Source organism: Takifugu flavidus, chromosome 11 (genome assembly GCF_003711565.1).
Source record: "Takifugu flavidus isolate HTHZ2018 chromosome 11, ASM371156v2, whole genome shotgun sequence".
Lineage (NCBI taxonomy): Eukaryota > Metazoa > Chordata > Actinopteri > Tetraodontiformes > Tetraodontidae > Takifugu > Takifugu flavidus.
Genome location: NC_079530.1, coordinates 11939195 through 11961637, shown reverse-complemented (window position 1 = coordinate 11961637; position 22443 = coordinate 11939195). Strand labels below are relative to the sequence as shown.

The 22443-nt window shown below is 44.4% G+C and overlaps 2 protein-coding genes across 12 annotated transcripts in view; both read right to left on the bottom strand.

Annotated features, from left to right (window-relative positions):
• Positions 1-11532: 11532 nt before the first annotated feature.
• On the bottom strand, positions 11533-15773 carry ly6pge (lymphocyte antigen 6 family member pge). Of its 2 annotated transcripts, XM_057048269.1 has the most exons (3): positions 15492-15773; positions 14222-14338; positions 11533-12716 (listed from the first exon to the last, which is right to left on the bottom strand). In XM_057048269.1, exons 1-3 carry the CDS (start codon positions 15550-15552, stop codon positions 12421-12423), a joined length of 474 nt encoding a protein of 157 aa, XP_056904249.1. In that variant the 5' UTR covers positions 15553-15773; the 3' UTR covers positions 11533-12420. The 2 variants fall into 2 exon arrangements, 1 of the variants encoding a protein (XP_056904249.1); XR_008952842.1 differs by lacking the exons at positions 14222-14338; positions 15492-15773 and adding an exon at positions 13547-14215 and having other exon boundaries at positions 12340-12716.
• A 225-nt stretch (positions 15774-15998) lies between these two features.
• Positions 15999-22443, bottom strand: part of tacc2 (transforming, acidic coiled-coil containing protein 2) — a 36558-nt gene continuing 30113 nt past the window's right edge. For 7 of the 10 annotated variants that reach the window (XM_057048253.1, XM_057048254.1, XM_057048261.1 and 4 more), the window contains 9 exons: positions 22275-22403; positions 21876-21968; positions 19740-19877; positions 19575-19651; positions 18884-18927; positions 17470-17630; positions 17191-17297; positions 16925-17045; positions 15999-16843 (listed from right to left, as the gene is read on the bottom strand). In XM_057048253.1, the coding sequence (XP_056904233.1) occupies positions 16778-16843; positions 16925-17045; positions 17191-17297; positions 17470-17630; positions 18884-18927; positions 19575-19651; positions 19740-19877; positions 21876-21968; positions 22275-22403 (936 nt within the window). In that variant the 3' untranslated portion in view covers positions 15999-16777. The remainder of the gene's footprint in view (positions 16844-16924; positions 17046-17190; positions 17298-17469; positions 17631-18883; positions 18928-19574; positions 19652-19739; positions 19878-21875; positions 21969-22274; positions 22404-22443) is intronic. The other 3 variants (XM_057048255.1, XM_057048259.1, XM_057048260.1) reach the window with 3 other exon arrangements.

Genomic DNA, 22443 nt, shown 5'->3' with positions numbered 1-22443 from the left:
GGCTTTGGTGCGCACTGCTTCAGGTGATCAGGATTATAAACTGCAGTTTATCATCCAGTCCTACTTCCTCCTCCTCAGCACATTTGCCCTGCATTCGCAGCCAACATCTGTTGTTTGGCCACATTCAAACGGCGGACCGAACATCTGGCACGTGTAGAGGTGGATGCGTAGAGGTGAACGTGAAGTGATCAACTGGCTCTAACAAATGACTTTTTATGTTACCCAGCAGCTGTTAAATCACTCAACCTTAGCAGAGGTGACTGAGGAGAAGGCTTGTCTACGCTGCGCGCTACATCACGGCGCCAAAGTCAGCCATGGCCTCGGGCAGCACTGCGCCACATGTAGTGGGGCCATGGACAGAGATGGAGACACAGAGGATGGAGGAGGGTCAGCTGGACCCGTGGGTCTTTGTTAAAGATGATGTGGGGACTGAGGGTCATTGAAGGGGATTGCTACATATGGAGATCCATAATTACCCTGTTGATTTTTTTTTTTTTTTTAAATATATGTATCCCATTTGTGATGCACTTCCAAGATGTAATTCATGGGGCACAAAGCCACATTGAAAAGAGCCATTCTTAGTCTAACCAGTGTCCCCAATCAGTTCACCTGCCTGAAAGCTGTAATTCTATGGCCAAGTGCTAATAATGGGGCTCGGAATAACTTGGAAATGACACTTGAAGGCTCACAGGACAATTGAGACAGCCAGCATGGTGTTCAGACCGCACAATGCATTTATGAGTTGTGCAGTAAGTGGACAAAGAGTGAGCCGAGCGAGAATAAATTACCGTCTTTGCATTATTACCTTTAACTTTTTTTGACCGTAGATTCAAAGACAAATAGTCCTCTAGAAGACCATTTTTCCACTGGCAGTTGGAGCTGGACAGATCCCTGTTTGGAGACTATAAGAATACTACAAAAGGAGAAGGAAAGAACAGAGAATTTCTGCATGGACCAGGTGCAACATTGACCTGGCTGATGCTGTTTTAGTCTCTTGCCTAAAATAGCTCTGACCTGTCAGGACAAAGGCAGGAAAGGTCTGACTGTCTGGCTGACAGTCCTGAGGACCTGCAGTGGCAGTGGATCCTTTCATTATGATGAAAACTGCTCCACAACACTTACAATCGCTGTACGTAAGAAGAATATTAAGTGGGGGCTTTTAAAACCTTCAGAGGTGTCTCAGAAACAAAGCAAAACTTGGTAACCTTGGCCATCCTCGAGCAGATTCTTTGTAAATGAGCCGATGTTGTCAGGCGTCGTATTTGTACGATGGCCTCTTCTCCTACAGTTGCCCTCTTGTAAACTTTAGATTTAAGATTCATCAAGAGGAAATTTTTCACCGAGACTTTTTAGAACGAGCAGCACTGGAAAACTTAACAGTAGTTTGTGTTTGTGCCCACGTAACGAGAGCTAGAGGACATCCACACTACAAACAGCACCGTTCTCACTCACCCCGATAAAGCAAAATGTAATTTTGTTTATGAAGAAAATTACTCTGCATATTAATTTCCACAGCAATTAATCTTGACATCTCACCTATAAGATGCATTCCCCTCTAGAGGTGTGATAAAATGCAAAATAATTGAATTGATTATTTAATATATTTTGTGTAATGGCCAGGCTGTAATTAAGTCCCCCCCCCCCCCCCCATTGTGCTCGCCCTGTTTTGTCCATGCAGCCAGTAGGCCTGTGACATTTAATAAATATGCCTTTATTGTGCTTTATTCCATAGTTGAAGCTCAAATAATACATCGTGCACCTTTCACACAAGCATCCTCCACTCATTCCCAGGCCCTGCAACCCCATTGTGGAACATTTTTTTTAATTAAACCTCTATTTATCTACTTGATTGGTATATAAAAGGAGACAGGGTTAAGTCTCTATCTCATATTGGGACTTTACTGGTTTCATCCCGAGGGAGCAGGTCTTCAGAAAATGAGCCTCTGGCCCAACATGAAGCATTATAGACTGCATATGATTATAAAGTAAAGCATTAATAACAGCGGGGCCAACCAGAAAGTCCTCCTGAAGGATGGAAGGAACAGAAGAGGGTCTGTTAACCTGGGTAAATCAATATAGGAGCTGGAAGCCAAAGTTAGAATAAAAATAATAAGCAAAACAGTGCAATTCAGGCCTAATAATAAAGACTGTCATATTTTTTCTTGCATGGAGGCAATAATGCAAAAGTGCATCAGTATGGCACTGAATCATATTCACTCCAGAACACACAAGTCTTATTACCTTAGACATTTTATTTCAGCAACTGGGGGACAGGAAGCAATTAGATTAACAGCAGTGAGGAGCAAATCTTTCGAAGGTGAGCACCACAGAATTTTAATATCCGCAATATATATTCATCTCTCACGAGCTGGTTGTGGGACTTTCACCACTAATATGAAGCCTGAATCAGGCGTCCTTCCGATTGCTTCACATGGCAAAATATCCTCCTTTATTTACGGAAACACCCATATTATAGTAGGCTGCCTGGTGGATCATGCAATATTCAATAAAGTAATATAAGGTAACTATAATAACAAGTAGATTTAAAGTGTTAATTCTCACAACAAACACATTGTAGTAAACTTTAACTCAATCATGAAAAGAACCTGTGGTTTATGACAGATGCAGCCGTACGTAAAAGAAAAAAGAAAACGGCCGTTTGATTATTTCTCAGTCCGCTCGATGTGATTTGGTCCATTTGTTTAATAAGTAGTGCAGCAGAAAGCAAAGCAAAGGTCCCCGCTGTTGTCGTGGGAATGCTCAGCAGGTGTTGCAACTGATGGAAATCACCTGCTGTGACATCGTTGGCTGCATGTGGACGGACTTTTAAACGCACCTTATTCTGAATCACAGAGAGCCACCACATGATAACAGGTCACACGTCCCCACACGGCTGTCCAGCTCTCTCCTTTGAACCGAACACCTCCGGGGAACCTGTGCTTCCAGCACCAGCTAAGGTTAAAGGTCAGCACAGGGACGTCACATTTAACATACAGAATCCTGTGATCCGCCATATGTTGAAAACCTTCATCTGAGTTAGTTATTTAGGGGTTTTCAGCTCGTGTAAGTTTTTTTTTTTTTTTTGCTGTGTTCACTGAATGCAGCATAGTTTATTGAAAGATAAATGTGCATCTTTGTGAGGCAAAGCTTTTATCTATTCGGCTGGAAATGTCAGAGGACCTTTAAAAAAAAAATCCCTTTCAGTCAACAACCCTGATTTATAATTCTGTATTTCTAGCTACAAGTGCTGTGATTTGTATTAATGTTGTAGACCAATGCTGGGTTAGAGTTGTCCTTTAGAAAATGGTTAAAACGTTCTCAAGGTCTGTCTTTTATGGTCATTACATTAAAACGTCTGGCCAAAAATGTTGCTACCTCTGATTTTATAAATTACTGAATAGACTCTCTGTTTATTTCATGTTTGTGAAAGCCCTTAAACAGCTTAGCAAAGAATCAGAAGCTACTTTATAGCATCTATTTTATATTTTCCATCCTTTTCACTTTTGACCAGCAAACAGGGGATGACCTACAAACTTTTGAAGGACTTTTGATACTTCTTATTGGACATTGTGCAGCCTACACAGTGCAGATACTGCCAACACAACTTTACTCCTCAACTTTCCTGTCTGATGTGATCGACAGCCCTGAGTGCCCTGTACTTCAGTTCATTCGCTCACACACAGAATAGGTTTATTTTCTAGTTTATAACAGTCATATTCGTCAATGTTGACAGGAAAACCGCTTCTCACACGTCAAAGCAACGTCCAGCTGCCCCTTCTGCTGTGCAGGTACACTGGAAATGATTATGCACGTTCATTTTAGTGTCACTTCTGGATGTCGGGTGTTTCTGAAAGCGCGGAAGCTCATTGTCAACTGTGGTTTTCAGTGATTTCTATTTTTGTGCGTCTTTACTGTTTGCTGAGCCCCTAGTGGTCGAAAGAAAAACTGCATCTCATTGAAAATTTAACATTCCTCTGGCCCTCCACTCTCCCCCCTCTGCAACCACCTACCCCAGCTACCCTCCTCATTCCCGCAGAGAACAACTTAGGTCATTACGGTGTGCTGTCAAAACCTGTGACCGCTCCGCGTTGGAGCCGCCAGGATTAAGGGCTGTGACAACAAGAGCAAGGAGGGAAAGGAGGTGAAAGCTGACAGAGGGAGCAAGGCCTTAAATATTTTCTCCTTTTCCCCCGCTCTGCCACAGTTGACCGCGTGCTATTTCTTGCAGCTACGTTGCAGTGAACTGCACTAATGTGGAGGGATACGGAGTCACATGGAAAACACGGAGCAGGAGGCTGTGGAGTAAAGCAAACATCCACTCCGGGCGTAGGGAAGACGTAGGGTTGTGGAAAAGTGAAAGAAGTCAGTTTCGAGCCAGCTGACGGCAGATGCTGGGTTATCTAACCTCTTAATCTGGTGCAAGTTTTCACCAGAAATGTAGAAGAAGATGCTTGAGATGTGGGGATGTGTGAGAACTGCATGAGGTACAAGAATGTATTTTAATTAGGGCAACTTTACCGCAACAGCCCTAAAATGTATTGTACCTGCATAATGAATCATCAAGTCGCAATTTTACTTTTGTTGGTTAAGGACTATTTTTTCCTCAGTATTTTTCTAAGTTTGAGTTCCATATTCATCCTGTTATTCTTCTCAAGTGTGTTGGCACTGAGCTTCTCTGCAGTTTCCCTCCAACCTCATCATTAGAAGGACGTCTGTAGGCCAAAATGCCCCGTTTGGACCTTGACTATTTACATTTTTTTAGCCACCATTGTGATTTTATTCAGCTGTAATCACAGGGTGAGTTTTCATTCTGTTGACCTAAAAAATCATCACCTAGATTCTTTGCTACTTAAACATTCTTGTACTTGAGGCCTGTTCAAAGGGATAATTCCAGTCTGCATTTTGTTAATTAATTTTAGAGGACAAGGTCAGGTAGTGAAGTTACTAAATGATTAACCTAGATCTGTAAATATCTTGTTCTTGTTTTTTTACATGTTACTTTTCTCTCCCTAACATTTTAATTATTTTCAATTGATCTACTTTGAGTAATCAACTTTGAATCTGGTGCTCAGATCATGTTTTGATGATACTAGTTACTGGTGCCACTGGCTTATCTGCTAGGTCATTAGGGTCTAAATTGGATATTCCCCCTTTTCAAAGAACTCAAATTTAACATGATCTAGATTTTCAATTTGCACACAGAGATGAAACAAAAAGAGTGCGTGTGTGTGTGCGTGTGTGTGTGCGCGCGCGCGCGTGCGTGTGTGTGTGTGTGTGTGTGTGAGGAGCCCTCAGACCCCCATGTGTCTTCCTTGTGCTGTGTTTGTACGAGGTTGTCTGAAATGTGGCATCGCCGTGCTGATTGGGATATTTGACATTACCTTAAATGCGTGCGCCTTTGAGACGATCGGGAGTGTTCTAACGGCCCCCGAACACGCAGTCTCCCTCGGACTTTGTGCTGTCAGCCTGTAGAACATGATTCTCTCTGGGAAGCACCTGGCAGGATGCACTCCTCCCCGTCCTCCACATCAAATCGGCTCCAGCAAATTGGACAGTATAAACTTGACCCATGACCCCATTACCCACCAACACTGATATGAAATGAGTGTGAAATCATTTTCCTGTTTAGACGTGCTCTCCTGTGGAGCGGGCCTGTTTGCTGCCTTATTTACCATCGCCTCCATGGCTGGAACTGTTAATCCCCTGTTTGTGTTCAAACACCTATAACTGGCGGTGCTGCGTCACTCCGTCTCCGTGCAGTCTGAATGCCAGTGGAGCCGATCGGGCTGCTGTTAGGAATGATGCCTGATTCCAGAAATGGCTGTCTGCCTGCTGTCCTAAATATCCTTCTGTCGCTTCCTCTCACTGTCTGCTTTTCTGTCTTCGTGCCCATTGATCGGCATAAACAGGACATCTGATGTATATGTAGAGTGAGGCTTGGACACGTCTCTTCCTTCCCTTCGGTGTGTCGCCCCCTGTATGGCCTGCATGAGCATTGTGGCTGGTTCGCTCCTCATTCTTCTAAAGGTCACCGGCAGGCCCTGTGTTTTGGCTCCATTCCACCTCATCCGCCTGCTCCTGAATAGCACCCCTGATTATCTCATAGTTTGCTGGATATTCTCTCATCTCCCCTTTAAAGGACTGCATTACTTCCAGCTCCCCAAACTTGTCAAAACCAATTTGCTTTCCTATTATTCCCTCAACCGATTTTCACCACGACCCCTCCTCACAGCCCTCCCTGCTCAAATCCTCAGCCTCGGTCGAAACCCCCAGAGCGACCTGTGCAACCCCAAAAGTCCCCCCCCCCCTTCCCCGTCCCTTGGACTCCCATGATTCCTTTTAGGCCCTGTCCTCTTTTGTGTAATCTGTTTAAATGCTGCAACACTGGCCAAACTTTGAACGCAGCTAACGGTGTAGCGTGAAGCCCACCTGACGGCCTGACGGGCCTCAGCGCAAATGAAAGCAAACAGGGATCCGCTTGCTACTAAATAAAACCTGTCTAATGCAGACCACTGAACCTGAAAAGCCTTTGGTTGTCCTTTGGTTTGGCCGCGCTTTAACAGCCCGTCCCGCTCAGCCCCTTCACCCCCTCCTCTGCCAGCTCAGCCGGTCCGTCCCTCTCCCGTCAATTAGCACCTCGCCAGTGACAACACACAGAGGATCTTCATTAGTGGAGAATGCTCAATTATATCAGTTGATATTCCTTTCCAAAACTAATTATCCCAGTTGAGCGGCATGGCTGACTGAGCGTGCCCCCACGCCCGGGCGCTGCTGTTACTGATGTGATTTGGTTTTGGCTCCAAGGTCTGCTTTTCTCCTCTCAACTTTGTTAGCCTATTTTCCCTCTACATGCACTCGGCACCATGAGCCTCACCTTGGCAGAACCGACCCTCCCCCACGGCTCCACGTTCCAGCCTCTTCCTCCTAAATGAGAGAGGTGATGGAGCTCCGGTTTCACCCGTAAGACACAGAACACCGCTAACTGATCTGTGGCGAATTCTACAAAAAGCTCATCACACGAGCCTCCTCTCTACACCAACCCTGCTTCTTTGCTCATATTGTGGGGAAAGATATAAATAGACAGACAACTCAGCTTAAGCAGAAACCGGTATGGGGCAAATATTGTGTTCTCAGGAGTGGAAGGAGCTAAAAAACCACTGTGAGCATATGGCTGTGGTGCCGTATTTACTGGCTCCCAGCGTGTCTGACTTGGAATAGATCCAGTTATGCGAAATATTTCTATCTTAAGTCTCTGGGAATCAAGTTATGTATGAAACGTGAAATTTTAAAAAGCAGTTATGTGCTGTTACCGGTGTAACAGTAAAGAGGACATCTTATAGGAATGTTTTAAAAATGACGTTTCAAATCATCACTCAGCATCAATCAAAAGATGCCATTTTGTTCCAGCTGTGCATGAAAATGTTATAGTTCCAACAAAAGTGCAGCCGCCTTGTGCAGGTGACGTCATCCGGAACCAGCAGAGCTGCAGCCAGTCGGAAATGAAGAGTTTTATGGCTGTTTAATGGGGGGTTCAAACAAAACCTGTCGCGTTTAATTCCACTGGTCAAAATGGCACCAAACGGCTTCTGATCAAATAGTGCAACCAACCAAAAGGGGGCGATGAAGTAGCTGGAGCAGGTTCAGAATAGACTCACTGCACACCAACTTACCACCAACAGAATCGCACAAAACGTGTTTTTAAAGCATAAACGTCCAAATGTTTCGCTGAAAAGAATTCTCGTGGGCCTAATTGGGATTAAATTTCACAGAGGTGTTTCGTTCTCTTTCATCTGAAGCACATTATGGTCACGTTAATCACTTAGTTTCACAGTTCTTAAAGGATTTAGAGAGGAAATTCTTATTCAAATATTTGAGCGTGCTGCTCCTGCGGTTCCTGTCGGTTCGGCCTCTCTCGGTGGGCTCCTGCCTGCCCTCAAGCCAGGAACTGGCCTCACAGAAGGTGGGCTATTTAGGCACATTTCAAAGTAGCTCAGCCAAGGGAACACACTCATTACACATAATTCTTCTTCTCCTCTTCCTCTCGGCCCCCCTCCGCAGCCCCCTCGCTCTCCTCCGCTCGCTCTCTGTATCTCTCCTCTCCCCGCTTTCAAAGACCAAAAAACCTCACGGTCCTCCGTCCGGAGGTAGATCATTTTAATTCTGCTTCACAGATCTTTTTCAAAAAGACCCAAGACCCGGAGACCTCAGAACCAGTGACCGTTGGGTGAACCCGGGCCGACCAGCCAGGACCCGGGTGATTGTAAACACAGCCAATGTCTCACACGCTCTCATTTCCCGTGAGCACATTTCCACCCTCCCCGACGCAGCATAAGAATATGATGGCGCTCCGTTTGGGATCGGTGAATAGATTGGTTTGTTTTCTTTGTGCCAGCCTCCACCTATAGATTTACCTGCCGCTGCACTTCCTGCCTGCACGACTGTGGCCAAAACATGTGAGTGATGTTGTCACACCAAACCAAAGGGCGCCTGAATGCAAACACCGGATAAAACAGGTTGGCAAAACAAGTGACAGCCAGAGAGGGCAAACTCTCCCACCTTTCACCGTAAAATCCAGGAGAATTCTGGAATTCCGAGTGGAAAATCTGGGTTTTTTTCCTAAAGTTGGACATGAATCATGACATCGGTCATGTGTCACAAACACTCGAATTTCCTGAACTCAACTTTATCTGAGTTGGTGTTTGACTTGAGTCCTGGAGTCACATATACTAAAGATCCTGGTGTGGCGGTCGGTCATGTGACTGGAACAGGAAGTGACTTCAATGATCAACAGTGAAGCAAGGAGCTGATTTTTTTTAAATAGCCTGTTTTTCAACAGCAACGGTAGATTTAAACAAATCTAACAGTTCCAGAGCATTAATATCATGTCTTATTCTATTACAATTATCTTTTTCTGACCACAGTTCTGATGTAACGAAGGTAAAATTAATAAAACAAAAGGAAATTCCTGTTACAGACATCTGACGCTCATCAGGCGGCGGGGACGGATCAGTCACGAGCTCTTTGAAGTGAAGGATGGAGCCGGTTCAGGTCTGCGAGTCAAGGCTCACTATAATCTCACCAAATGTCTCACCCATGTTTTAAGCCTCTGAGGTCTGAATCACACATGAACAGTTTGGGTTCACAAGAGCAGCATCGGCCCTGAAAGAGATGTTATAAACGTCTGTTCCAGGCCAGCCTGGATTATTCCTATTGCCCCTGTCTCAGGGGTGACATATTTAAGAAATACACTTTAATACCTGCAGCTCGGTGATGAAATGATTGTACTTTTTTATCAAATAAAATGAATCAATAATGTTTAATCTAATGCTACTTTGAAATGTATACAGGTTTAGTCCAAATCAAACTCATAAACGTGCATATTTATTGATTGATTTTATTGGAAATTATGGTGACAACTTCCACATCCTATAATATGGCCACGAGACCCCGCGATGTTAGTGCCTTTACCATCCGTCACGTAAACTCTGGGATATTGACTATGTCTCAACTGAAAGCAGCTGGTCAATGATTTAAAGTTTTGTTGCCTCGCTGCACAACCACTCCAGCATGTGTACATTAATGGGACAATGTCACCACGGCTACAGTGCACGGCACCGGTCCAGCCGGGGAGCCGTCTGAGGCCAACACCCTTGTCAATACTTGAAGAAAAGGAATTCTTTACTGAGGCAGTGGATCCTTTCTTAGCAGAGCAGAGACAGGAATACACCCTGGACAGGTCCATCCCAGGACACAACACACACACACACACAACATTCATGCTCGTACACCAGAGCTGCCATTTAAATTCCCCGATCAACCAAATGTTCATGTTTTTACTCTGTGGGAAGAAAGTGGGCCACCTGGAGTATACGGACAAAAGCACCGGCACAACATGAGAACATCACATGAAAAAAGGCCTCCGAACGTTCCTGCGGAGAGTCCACACACACACACACACACACACACACACACACACACACACACACACAACACTGCTGCTGCGTGCCAGGAAGATAAACACAATCAAAAAAAAAGGTCGAATATCTTCTTATAAGTACATTTCTTATCATCACTATATCACAAACCTTTTCCACACAGACTGTGTGTGTGTGTGTGTGTGTGTGTGTGTGTGTGGTGTGTGGGTGGAGGGGGGCTTGATAGAGTATTATTGTGGAAATAGAAAAGAAATATGTATCCCGGGTTTTTAGCGTGCACTAATGAAGCCTCCATGGCCACGCCGCTGGATGCCACCTTTAGCAGAAAATGTAGCCATGACAAAACCAGGAAAGGAGCGTGACCGCGTCTGATGGCGAGCCAATTTCCAAGAACCTTATTGATTTTCCTGATACGAAATCAGCTCTCAGCAACCCACCCCGACACGGACACACACAAACACACCTACAATAATATAATCATAGATATGCTTTTTTGTGGGGGAGGTAAAGGGTAACCCACCAGAAGAGAAGCGTGTGTGGTTCCCTTTAGAAACCACCACAGACAAGTTTGCCTCTGTTAAAGGGCAGTAGATTCATCCCCGTGGTGACAGGCGGTGGGATTTGTGGCGATAATGTCTTCAGATGCCAGAGGATTGGGATTAAACATACTCCAATTTAAACAGCAAAGTAACCATGGCGATGACCTTCAGTTTTAGCTCATCTGGTGTACTGGTGATATTGTCCACAGATGCTTTAATTCAGTTGGGAGGGGGGGGTCGACTCTGGCCGTTTCTACAAATCCTTCATGAAATTATAAACTCTGTCCTGGATTATGTCCCCCGCTGGACAGTGCAGGTGACATTTCACACAACAGCCGTGCAACTTCCACAGCACAGCAGTTCCTCTCAAATCAGTTGGAAGTAAGACAATGGCGAGCATGTGGCTCCAACAAGCCTTCGAGTCCATGCATGGCATCGTCCGTCACCTTCATTAAGGTGGAAAAAAATCATTTTACGCAGTTGACATTGAGGGGGAGGGACGAAATGGTTCCTCTTGACTGTCGGTGAACATGAGCAGCCAGAGAAGGTTGAGGTAAACAGGCCCATTCTCAGTTCGGGGTCGTTGAAACCCGGTCTCAGGGCAGTCTGTTCGCACTCTCACACCCATCTGTCAACGGACAGCATTTGAGGTCACCAAAGAGAAAACAGTAAGCAGTCTTTAAATATCTTCATACCCAGAAGACAACGATGCCGTTTTTGTGTCCATTAAGTTAACAGGCTCTCCGCTGTGGCTAGATTGCCCTCTAGTGGCCATCCTGTCAACTACACGACGGCGCTGTTGCGCGGTAACGCGTCCATGAAGACGCACAGCTAAGATCAAATAAACTCAATTTTTCAATGCCTACTGAGCCTCATTAATGTGTATTACCACTACATTTGGATTTAATGGTAAATATATGTATTTTAGGATACTTACGATCGTATTTTTCCCAGTTATTGAGCACACATTGTAAAACCAAACTAGTCAAATGAAGGTGTTTGTTAGATTCTCTGCTTTTATCTTCTGATTCACGTTGAGGCCAAGAAAGGACAACAAATCATTTCATCGGGGATTTATTTTATGAAAGAATAGATTCTTCAAAGTGATTCCAGCAGTAGTCCAGCAGGCGTTTTGAAAACATGTACAAGAAATATAAAAAAGCACACGGAAAAACATGATCACATGCACATAATTCAGATCATCGACTTAAATGCCACGAATGAGTATTTGCATCGTATAAAAACGCTAGTATGGAGCAAAAGAGGTGACCAACATTTGTGCTGTTGCCTGCAGTATAAACTAAAAATAATTTCAGCAAACTGAAGAGCAATATTAAAATCAGAGTTTTTATATGAAGGATGACACATTGATGAGTCACATAAAGACAATATATATTGTATTTGGGGTGGGCTTTTTTTATTGCAGGTGATAAAGTCATGGAATACCAGTCGAGCTTTGGGAAGTGTAGAAGTGGTTATTTTTACTTCCTAAGCTGGATTTTCTTTATGCAACATATGCAGTCTGTAAGTATTTCACTGACATGTGCGCTTGCTCTCTAAGCGACTTTAAACGAGGTGGATTAACATCAAATTTTAGCACAACCTGGACACCAGGGTGAACGGCTCAAATGGATTTGCAGAGGAAGAAATGCTTGGAGTTTTGTTGGGTTGTGTTTTTGTCCCCAGAATAATCACACACAGCTTCTCAGATGTTTGACTGACAGGTACGAGCGTCTAATGAGGAAACCCCAGCTGGTTGAACTCTTGGTGCCATATTTAGCCACGAAAACATCTGCGGCACAACAAGCGTTGCTGAACCACCGGAGCCCAGAGACACAGGTGAAACACTCACAGCGACCCGGAACTGCAGTCAGCTGAGAAATGATCCGAGCCTGTTATTCATCACCTCGCTCCGTTTCATAACAGTCATTAAAATGCACATCTGATCATAGATTTAGTCCAACAGATCCGGTCCGAGCCCGTCTGTCTGCGTCTGTTGAACAGTGAGTTGAAGCACGAGAGAGGGAGCGAGTGTCACACCACAGAGGTCTATTGGAAAAAGCACGTGAAGACAAGCGGCAGGAGCGGCAGCAGGCCGTCGACGCGTGGCAGCGCGAGGCCGAGCTGGTGGCGTTGCAGTCGTCGCTGTAGCAGCAGTGAACGGTGACGCCCGGCGCCCTGTAGCCCTGGCTGCTGGCCTGGCTGCAGAACGACTTGTAGGAGCACGACTTCATCACCCCGCCTGACAAACACGATGGGGAGAACGTTACTGCTCCGTGTTCCCCACGGAAAGGGGAACTTGGTGTCCAAACTATAAGGATATTACTCTACTTTTGCTATTTTTATTTCCAAAGTGCAGTGAGCAGGTAATAAACCTGAAATCAGGAAATGCAAGGGTTCACTCATGTGCATTATAAGCACAACCTTTCCAGCATTTACATACACATTGCAATATTAAACAGCATTACACCAGATGTTTTAAAATGCGACCAATTCATTTTGTATCCTGATAGGGCATAAAAGTTCAATAGCATGATGTCAGCGAACAAATGCATTTTAAATACTTCACACATTATGCATCATATTCAAATATCAGCAGCAAATGAAATCTTGAAACACATTAATAACATTCAAAGTAGCAAATCCCAAGCATTTATGTATGTCTCAAAGGCAAATCTGATATAGCCCAGCAGCCTCTGTCTCTCCAGAGGAAATACAGCTGGACTACAGCTCCCAGAAACCACTGGGCAAACCAGGAAGTAGACATCCTTGCTACAAGCTGGTCAAACAATCAAACATTCCAAAGCAAGGGAAAATGCAATCTGAACAAACATTTAAAGCTTCAGAAAGACAGTCAAGCACCAAATCCATCTCCATTAACAACATCACAATATCAATATTTAAGTTTAGGAGCATGGAGACAATGACAGTTCTACAAGTATACCAAACAAACCCAAGACTTATCCAGAACTTATCATTATCTTTACCAAGTAGACCCAACAGCACAGCAGGAGCCACCATGACAGCAGATGACAAAGCCAGCAGAAAAGTAAGAAACCAAATAAAACTCACCAAGCAGCCGGACACCAGGTAAGAATGTGGACAGGTAACCAAGACAACTGAAATCTCCCGCTTTCTTTAACCAGTCAGAAGCGGTCACGTGGGCACAAAGTGCAGACGCTACTTAAAGTGACAGCGCTGATTAAACTAGCCTAGCTACCAAGGACGTCTTGGCTTTTAAGTCAATGAAACCATTTTATCCCTTAGAGAGAAATAATTAAAGAGAAGAATTAAAGAAATAATTCAGGAAAATTAAAGATGGAATAGGAGAATTCCACAAAACACAACACAACAGTTACGCTCTAACAAATACCAACCTGTAAAATGCTTTTAGTTGGAAAACTTCAGTACCCAGAATGCCTCACCCTCCCGTCATACCTTAAGTCTTCGTTTTACAATGTTACTTATCTTAAAATAGAAAACTATGAAAACCAATATATGCCTAAATCTGTCGGGAAGCACAGTCACTGAAGGCTTTAATGGAACACTAAAACACAGAAAACGTAAGCATCTAGGTCCTAAGTCAAAGTGCATAGTGAAATTAAGTGCACTTAATTAGTTTTGATGAGAGACAGGAAAAATGAATAGAAGAAGCAGACGTGCATCCGCACATACCAATAAACCTACTGTAAAAATAACAATACATTTATTGATAAAAGAGGATAAAGGCCGTCCTGTTGGACTCACTGTCGTGGCCGACCACGGACGCACAGGCATCAGAGTAGTTGGGGCAGGACTTGGAACCTTGCCGGTTGCAGTCATCATTATTGGAACCCATGCAAGTGTAACATTGCAGAGCATCACCTGACAGAAGCAGAGGCATCGGGTCAACTTTACCATTTAAATCATTATGACAGGTGGAAAACTACAACTATAAATTCAGTGAGATAGAATGATCAATGGTCGGGAATATAACAGCCACAAGTAATGTGAGACATAACGATAACATACTATAAAAACACTATAAGTGTCTTAAAATGTCATTCTTAAACCAACACTGTGCTTCAATTAACTGTAGAATTACAAGAATATCGCTGCAACGCAAAAAACATTGTATTTTAGTCACTTTCACTTATATCCTTCATTTATTTACATTCCAGTTATTGTATTTTAAAGCAGTGAATTAGAGTGTGGGCGTATCCTGCAGTTATTAAGAGCCTCTATTGGATTCAAGATTATAATGGAAATCATCTCTCCCAGCTTCGTCCAGAGCTACGGCGGATTAAGCTGCCACATTAATGCCTCTCCAAAGTGCTCTCAGCGGAGTGGTTATAAGACAGACGAGCTGACCTTTGGAAGGTCCTTCAAAACTTATGGGGAAAAAAAACTTTTATCTGCCTTTACAAATTCTAAAACAGCCCTTAGAAATGGCCTTTAATGTCGCTCCTAAGAGGAGCTAGACTTAAAGTGATGGCTTTAGGCATCCTTTGTAGCAGCACACTTCTTGTCCCAGTCAGACAAAAAACACCTTTATTATTTCTCTGCCTGAAACATAAATAATGCCCAGGTTGATTTGCATTATCATGCAGGTGGTTGCCATGGAAACAACGGTCCCCTCGGAGCGTTTGCTGCAGTACATTGACATGGCGTGCTGAATGCCCCCCCCCCCCCCGCCGTTTGTTGACCACAGTTGATCCTCAGAGTACAGCTGCTCTACACACATGCTGGAAGAATTAGCCTGCAGGCCTATTAAGGGATTAGCTGCTGGGGTTGCATCCTGGTTCGAGAAGAGGATGAGGGAGCCAATGCTCCAGAGAGTTATTCAATTAAGAGAACACCAACAAGCAAAACTGACCGAAAAAAAGGCCAATAATTCTACAAAACATGAGACATTTACTCAAAGTAAATAAAGTGAAGATTTTGTTAAAATCCATTTTGTACATTTCAATTTCTATTTATGTAAAGTTAAAGGGACAAGATACAGGTAAAAGAAAATAAGAAAAGTAAGTATTCTTACTAGAAAATGCCTGAAGAACCAGAGAAAACAGGAGCAGGCAACAGTTCTGGACAACTGTCATGGTGCTGGTAGTCCTCAGTCGTCCTGATCGCACAATGAAAAGCAGGTTGTTTGTTCCTGGAGACCCCCCCCCCCCCCCTCACACACACACACACACACACACACACACACACACACACAAGGAGCTTAATCTGTGCATCCGATGAGCCAACGTCTCTGGGAGGCTGCTTCATCCAAACAGCCAAAGGAGCTGCAGGAGCTGGAGATCTTATCCAGCAGCTTTCACCGTAACGCTTCTGAGGTTTGGCCACACCCACCTGGACCGTGGACAGTCTCAAATCATCCCTGTCCCCATCTGACACCATCCTGGAGGACAAGAACCTGGTGCCAAAACTGCCAGATTCTTAATAAAATCAATCTGAGCAGCGAGGAACCAAACCTTGTTCCATTTTGATGCCACAGTAACAGAAGAGCTCCGGTGGGAAAGAACGCCAGTGGAACCAGCGCTTGGTAATTGAATACTTTATTGCACTTTGTAAGCAGATGCTGTACAGTGGCTGTGCAGAGAACTGGTGTTTTAGAGAGGAACGACGGCCATGGCAGGACAAGGACAAACCAGGAACAAAATTCCTGCTCCCAACTAGATACAGTCACAATCGGAATTGGCTTTTATCAAAATAAACTCCCAAAAATAGTCCCACAAATTCAAAGCTATGACAAATATCTACAAGGTTACATGAGAAGCAGGCAGAGGTCAAACGGACTTACTATCAAAACTGCACCGGAATCTCTTCTCTGACCAGGAATTTCCTACAGCATATACAAACATTGTCACTACACGGTCTCCTTTCTGTCACATGCAGGACGTTTTTGTGATATTGGCGGTGTGTCAACACTCTGAATTTATCTACAGTTGTGACTTTCTCCGACACTACGAGGAGACAACAACAATAACAGGTAAACAGTCTTCTCCCTCAGTGGCTGTCATGGCAACAACATCATTATAGATAATTTAACAATGCTCTTTTCTCCAAACACACACTCATTTATGATATGATATTGGAAACTTTTAAGCAGAATACACTGGCTGACACATCAAAAAAATATACACAGCCGTTAGGAGACCATTCCTGCGGCTCCTCTGTACACAAACTCAGCAGGAAAAGTAACTCGGACCATTGGGATCTTTGACGTCCATCAGTCTTTTGGTCAAGCAAATCTGATCCGCTCTGCTCATCAGGTTCTTTTTCCCCACTCTGAGATCGGACCCGGGTGAGATGCAGTCGCTAACTCTTCCCCATTTTAGCAATCAGCTCGTCACAGATCTTAGTCAGCTCCTCGATCTCCCTGTTCTGTGACACAAATCGACATATTGCGAATGATTTCACACTTTTGGAAACCATTGGACGGGGACATCAGGAAGTGGAGCTCACCTTTTGCTCTAGCGTGCGCTCAAGCGAGTCCACTTTCATCTGTTCCTTTCTCAAACTGGCCTGATAGGCCACCTGTTCCTGTTTGGCCTTCACCCGTACATGGGCGATGTCTGCATTGGCTCTGGAAACCACAGAATAAGGTCAGCAGCTCTCCGCAATATTAATGAAACAGGCACGCGTGTGCACTGTTCGAGTTGGCCAAGCGGTGTGTAATTATGCACGATTAGCAGCGAAGCATAAACAGAAGCTTGCGAGTGTCTGCTCACTTATCGAGTTTCTCCTCCGCATGTATCTTCAGGGCTTGATAACGTTGCTCCTCCTTCCGGACCCTGGACAGATACTCCTGGGCACATTTCTTCAGAACATCTTCATTCTGCAGGAAGCAGGACAACATCCCATGATCAATGCTGAGCACCAAGATAATGCAATTATTAAGTAAAGAACACATTAATGTGTAGAATTTAGAATACCTGACATTCAGGCGGCTAGGCCATTGGCCCTATTATCAGTAGTAATAATCTATTACGACTGTATAAGCTACTAACCTTCCGGAAGCCCTCCAGAACATCCTTCATCTTCTCGTAACGCCGAAAGAGGTCGGCCAGAGACTTTTCTACAGAGTTCAGGTCAGACAGGGCCTGGTCCTTCTCCATGATCAGCTGCTGGATGGTGTGGTGCGAAAGAGACTTCTCTTTCTGGTCATCCTCTGATGAACACACACGCGCACACACGCACACACACACACACACACACACACACACACACACAGAACTGTGATGTGAATTGGCTTTGGTTGGATGAGAAGTTTTTAGTTCTAAACATCATGAATGTATTTAATGAATCAGCTTTGCATGCAAACATCAAAACAATGAGGGGGAAAACGATCTAGAGAGATCTAATCCTTCATTAGTTCAGTTCCTCACTGAAATCCAAACTCTCCTGAATAAATTACACATATTGATTTTACTGAATGACAAAAAAAAGTCCCCCATAATCCCAAAGTTGGTTTGAATGTAATCTAAACAATCACCTTACTATCAGGTGGGGATCTATTTTTAGCACCTCCATAAGATACAACTGAATGGAAAGTTCTAACACCGGAGCGATCCAGACATTTCTGGAGCAGACAAAGCGACTTTCAACGGTCTGTTGGAACACGTGGTTCAGTGGTGAGAACCATGACTTGGTAAATCCAGGCACGGCTAATTTCTCAACAGTCCCATAATAAAAGTTCGGATCCACTCTGATACCCGCTGGCTGCAAATTAATGTAGATCAAATAAATCTAAGTCCGTTATGAAGCCAACGGGGCTGCAGAGTTACGGTTTACACTGTTCACTATTTCGTCTTCTTTTCCCCAAGATTGGCGAATTAGAAAATTCTGGGCCATGAGGTTGACGGCTCATTCATGTCACTGCACAGACACAACGCCAAAGGGTCGTTAACATGCCTTTGAATGTATAGCAGCTACTGGGAACGACAGGCGTGACATTCAAAACAAAGCCTCATACAGACAAGATGAGAAAGATCAACAAATGTCACTGGATGAGATGGAGACAGCGAGCATGGACGCTCTCCTCGCTAATGAATGGGCACGGGCCAAAAACAGACAGAGGAAGTACAGTCCCGAAGTTACTCACCTGGCATGCCTGTCAGGAATATCAAATAGTGAGGGGCAAAAATGGGAGCAGAACAAAAAAAGGGACTGTGTTAAGTCAAGCTGGGAGGGCAAGATGTGAGACAGCCCGGTGTTAGCAGGGACAGAAGTTCTTTTATTGGTGATAGCGCTTTGATGAGTGCAAGTCATTTAATTACCAGCATGAAAATAAAACTGAGCAATTCACAGAGGAGGAAGAGCTGAGGGCTGGAATTGTGTAGAGTGCAACCAAAGAAGCTGCCACCAGAAGCCTGCACCCGTGGCTGACATCAGGGTTCATTCAGCATTCAAAGGGAGACTCACCTATCATCTGGGCAATCGTCTTCTCATATTCAGCTACAATCCTCCTGTGCAAAACAAGAGCACATCATTCATTTATTCCTCCCTGTGCATTACACTATTATTAAAGAAATCTTTTCTGACGCGGGCAGAGCGACGGTGGCTGTCTGGATATTTCTGTTCATTTAAACTGTACATCCAGTTTCTGGTATTATTGTATGTGTGCGAGATGTTACACCTGACTAATAGCAAGCCTTGTTTTAAAGAACAGCAATCAGCACTGTTAAGAGGATTGATTACCCCCCCTCCAACACACACACAGTCCAATCAGTCAAATGAAGTAAGCTTCGTCTTATCCACACCAACTGAGCTGCAGCCAGCTGGTCCACAACCACCTCCTGCTCTCAGAGGCCAAAGTTTCAGCTCAGTAGCTGCACTTTTGTCTGAGAAACAGTTACAGAAAGCCGTTGTTGAAACGTGTGGGAGTATCTAAATTTTTGCAGAGCTGCATTAGCCCAACAGAGGCCTCAGCAGTAGCAGTTACCCCAGGCTATGGGTGGCAGAAACCCACTGGCTATGACAAACAGTGACAGTAGGCGGAGCCTGAAAGCAGGGCGCTTTGTGACAACTTCCCCTTCAAAAATGAAACAGTACGGTGTTAAATCTTTGCTCTGGATTCTTGCTGTGGTGTAATGTCAACCCAAATCCCACTTACCTCATCTCCATCACCTCCTGCCGGCTGTCCTCATACTTCCTCTTCCACTCCAGCACTTCTTTTTCCTTGGACACAACCTGAGGATCAAGGAAAAAGTGTCAGAAAGCTGAATACGGCAAATGAAGGGTGGAACGCACGACGAGGATTCAAACATTTGTGACACACCTCTTCTCGCGCTATGCCCAGAGAATGGTCCAGATCTTTGGGCAAGTGGGGACTCTCCCCTTCGATGTAGTCCGTGGGCCGGGAGTACAGGCAGCTCTTGGACACGGCGTTCTCCATGGAAGATACCACGTCCCTGCGCTGCTTCCAGAAGCCAGCAGAAATGACAGAGAGGAAGGGAAACATCACAAACCAAACATGGGACAACTTGCCCACACACACTCTTACAAAACCCTCGAGCCAACCGCAAAGCAGCGTCAAACTGCATCAAAATATACTGCAAAGCATAATACACATGTAAATGAGGCAGGGTAGGGATGCTCCAGAAGAGCTGGTCAGCCACTACATGATTGGATGAAACTGTGCCCATCGCCACAGTATTAGCCCAGAGCCCCGTCTGATTCTGCCCCCAGCTGAACGGATCACCCACTGACTGTGGGTCCAGGCACGGTGGAGGGGAAGGAGGGAAACATTTGATACAGATTAAATCATGGGCACGGGGGGGTTGGGGGGGCGAACTGAGCACCACTAGAAGAATGTCGGTCTTCTGCTCTAAAACATAACACGACTGACAACGGGTCAAACTTTAAAAAGGTGCTGGTGGCTGGAACGGCACATTGTATGGTATCACATTTCAAAAATAATCCTTACTGTTGTCCGCGCAAACACCGAAACTAATCTAATTAATCTACAGAAGAGCTGGATTATCAAAGGATTTGGTGAAATGGCTTCATCAAATCCTCATAGTCTGCTCCTGTTTGGGTTTCTGCTCCCATATTAATGCAGTTTATACAGATTAAGCTACTCAACTTTAAAACGGTCCTGCTGTACAACAGCAAGGGGCCTTGAATTAAAATTAAACAGATACAGTTTCTGTGGCAATAATCTGTCCCACCCACAATTTTTACCTGTCCAGAATTGCATCAATTCATGAACATTCATCAACATTCTTTCTTTACTTAAAAATACAAATGGTGGTTTTCATTTGATACACTTCGGTTGGTAAATTGTACCAAAATTGCTCTACCAGGACACCTCACAAGGAACCCACAGCAAACGTCACTTTATTTGGTTTATTACAGGCAAAAATCACTTAAAATCCATTAAATACATTTGGAGCTGAAGAAAAATGACTTTTGAATTAAAATTTTTAAAAGGCTACTCCAACAGTTTTAGATAGTGTCACATGAGAAAAAATGCAAAGGGTTTAATTCATACTTGCATTATTTCAAACAATGTGCTGATATCCAGAGCTAACATTGCTAATCGCTAGGGGGCGCTCTACAGCTGGGGTTATGATACCACTCTTACTTTGAATATGGGAGAACCATTGAAATTCCACCGACGAGTGCTAGACATTTTCAGTCGAGACTGTCATGCAGGACATTAATGAGAAAAGGAAAGACAGAAACAGACTATAAACTGTCCACCATCGACTTCAAAATTTAAAAAAAAGACTATTGTTAATCAGAAGGTCTCACTATGCTTCCATGGTCACCTGTGCTGTTCCATCACAAACCCTCCAACCAGCATCAAGCTCTAAAGATTACAATTTAAAACTCATCAAACACTGGTACCTACCTGACATGTCGTTTTGTTAGTGCTGTTAGTCAGGGAAAAGAACAGCAATGTGACTGGGAAGAATCAACGATTAAGCCTTGGAGATCTTTTAAAAAGAACTCCGCTGCTGCTAAAATTAGTTCTACTCTGAGACATTCCCAATCACATTTGTGATCAACTAATACTCTCATGAATGGGCAACATGCACGTTGCCCAACATGCACGACAGAGGGGAGAGGAACTGAGAGTCGTTCCAAAAGAATCAACCTGGTAGATCTTGCTGCTGAGTCGGGGTGGCAGCTGGACGCATTGAAGCCATGTTAGAGATTTTATATGTGGGAACTGGAGAACTGAGGATGTTGTGGTGCAGCCATCATGTTGATCAGGCCATGAGCTTACAGCCACACTCAGAACCGTGTGTTTAGGGGCAGGCTGAAACACACTCATGCACACACAACTGGCACACGTCTGCATTATCACCCACTCAAACATTTGTTTCTCTTGTACACTCTCCCTCACACACACACACACACACACACACACTCTTGCATACACCAGGTGCAGAAGTCAACGCAGTACCTGGGGGGTTACAGTAGAGAGGGAGGGGCATTGAGAGATGCTTTTGGCTACCTGCAGAGCTTCTATCCTCAGGGCAGCGAGCACCAGCTCCTCCTGGGCCGCACACAAAAGGGATTTTTGAGGGGTTTGTGGGGAGACGTGCGGCCCGAGGATGAGAGAGCAAAGGGAAAACACACAGACACTTGAGCTGAGGGGGTAAATAAGTGATGCTGTCCACTATTTATATGCTCTATCAATCACACTATTCTGACAAAGGTGCAATTTAGGTGCAAGGATACACAAAATTAAAATGGAAATTCTAGATGTAGTATGAAAAAAAAAAAAGGTTCACATGAACAGACCAATGAGCCTGGGGCAAGGTTCATCAACACGGGGCAAATATGCAGTCTGCCAACACACCTGGAGTTTCTGAGCAAATGCAGTGGGGTTGGTCTCAGCCAGGTCAGGCTCCAGGTACTGCAGGGGATCATCACACTCAGACAGGCTATCTGGCAAGGCCTGTTCTGGGACATGGGCCTCCAATGGGCCCTGTATGGGGGGCCACAGGGGCACCAGGAGGATTAGGCAG

Bases quoted from the DNA above. Each gene is read 5' to 3' on its own strand.
- ly6pge (XM_057048269.1), bottom strand. From the start codon at position 15,552: ATGACAGTTGTCCAGAACTGTTGCCTGCTCCTGTTTTCTCTGGTTCTT. The intron at 14,339-15,491 runs GTAAGAATACTT...TGCTTCTGTCAG, and splicing joins GGTTCTTCAGGCATTTTCTA to GTGATGCTCTGCAATGTTAC. The intron at 12,717-14,221 runs GTGAGTCCAACA...CGTGTTTGTCAG, and splicing joins GTCCGTGGTCGGCCACGACA to GCGGGGTGATGAAGTCGTGC.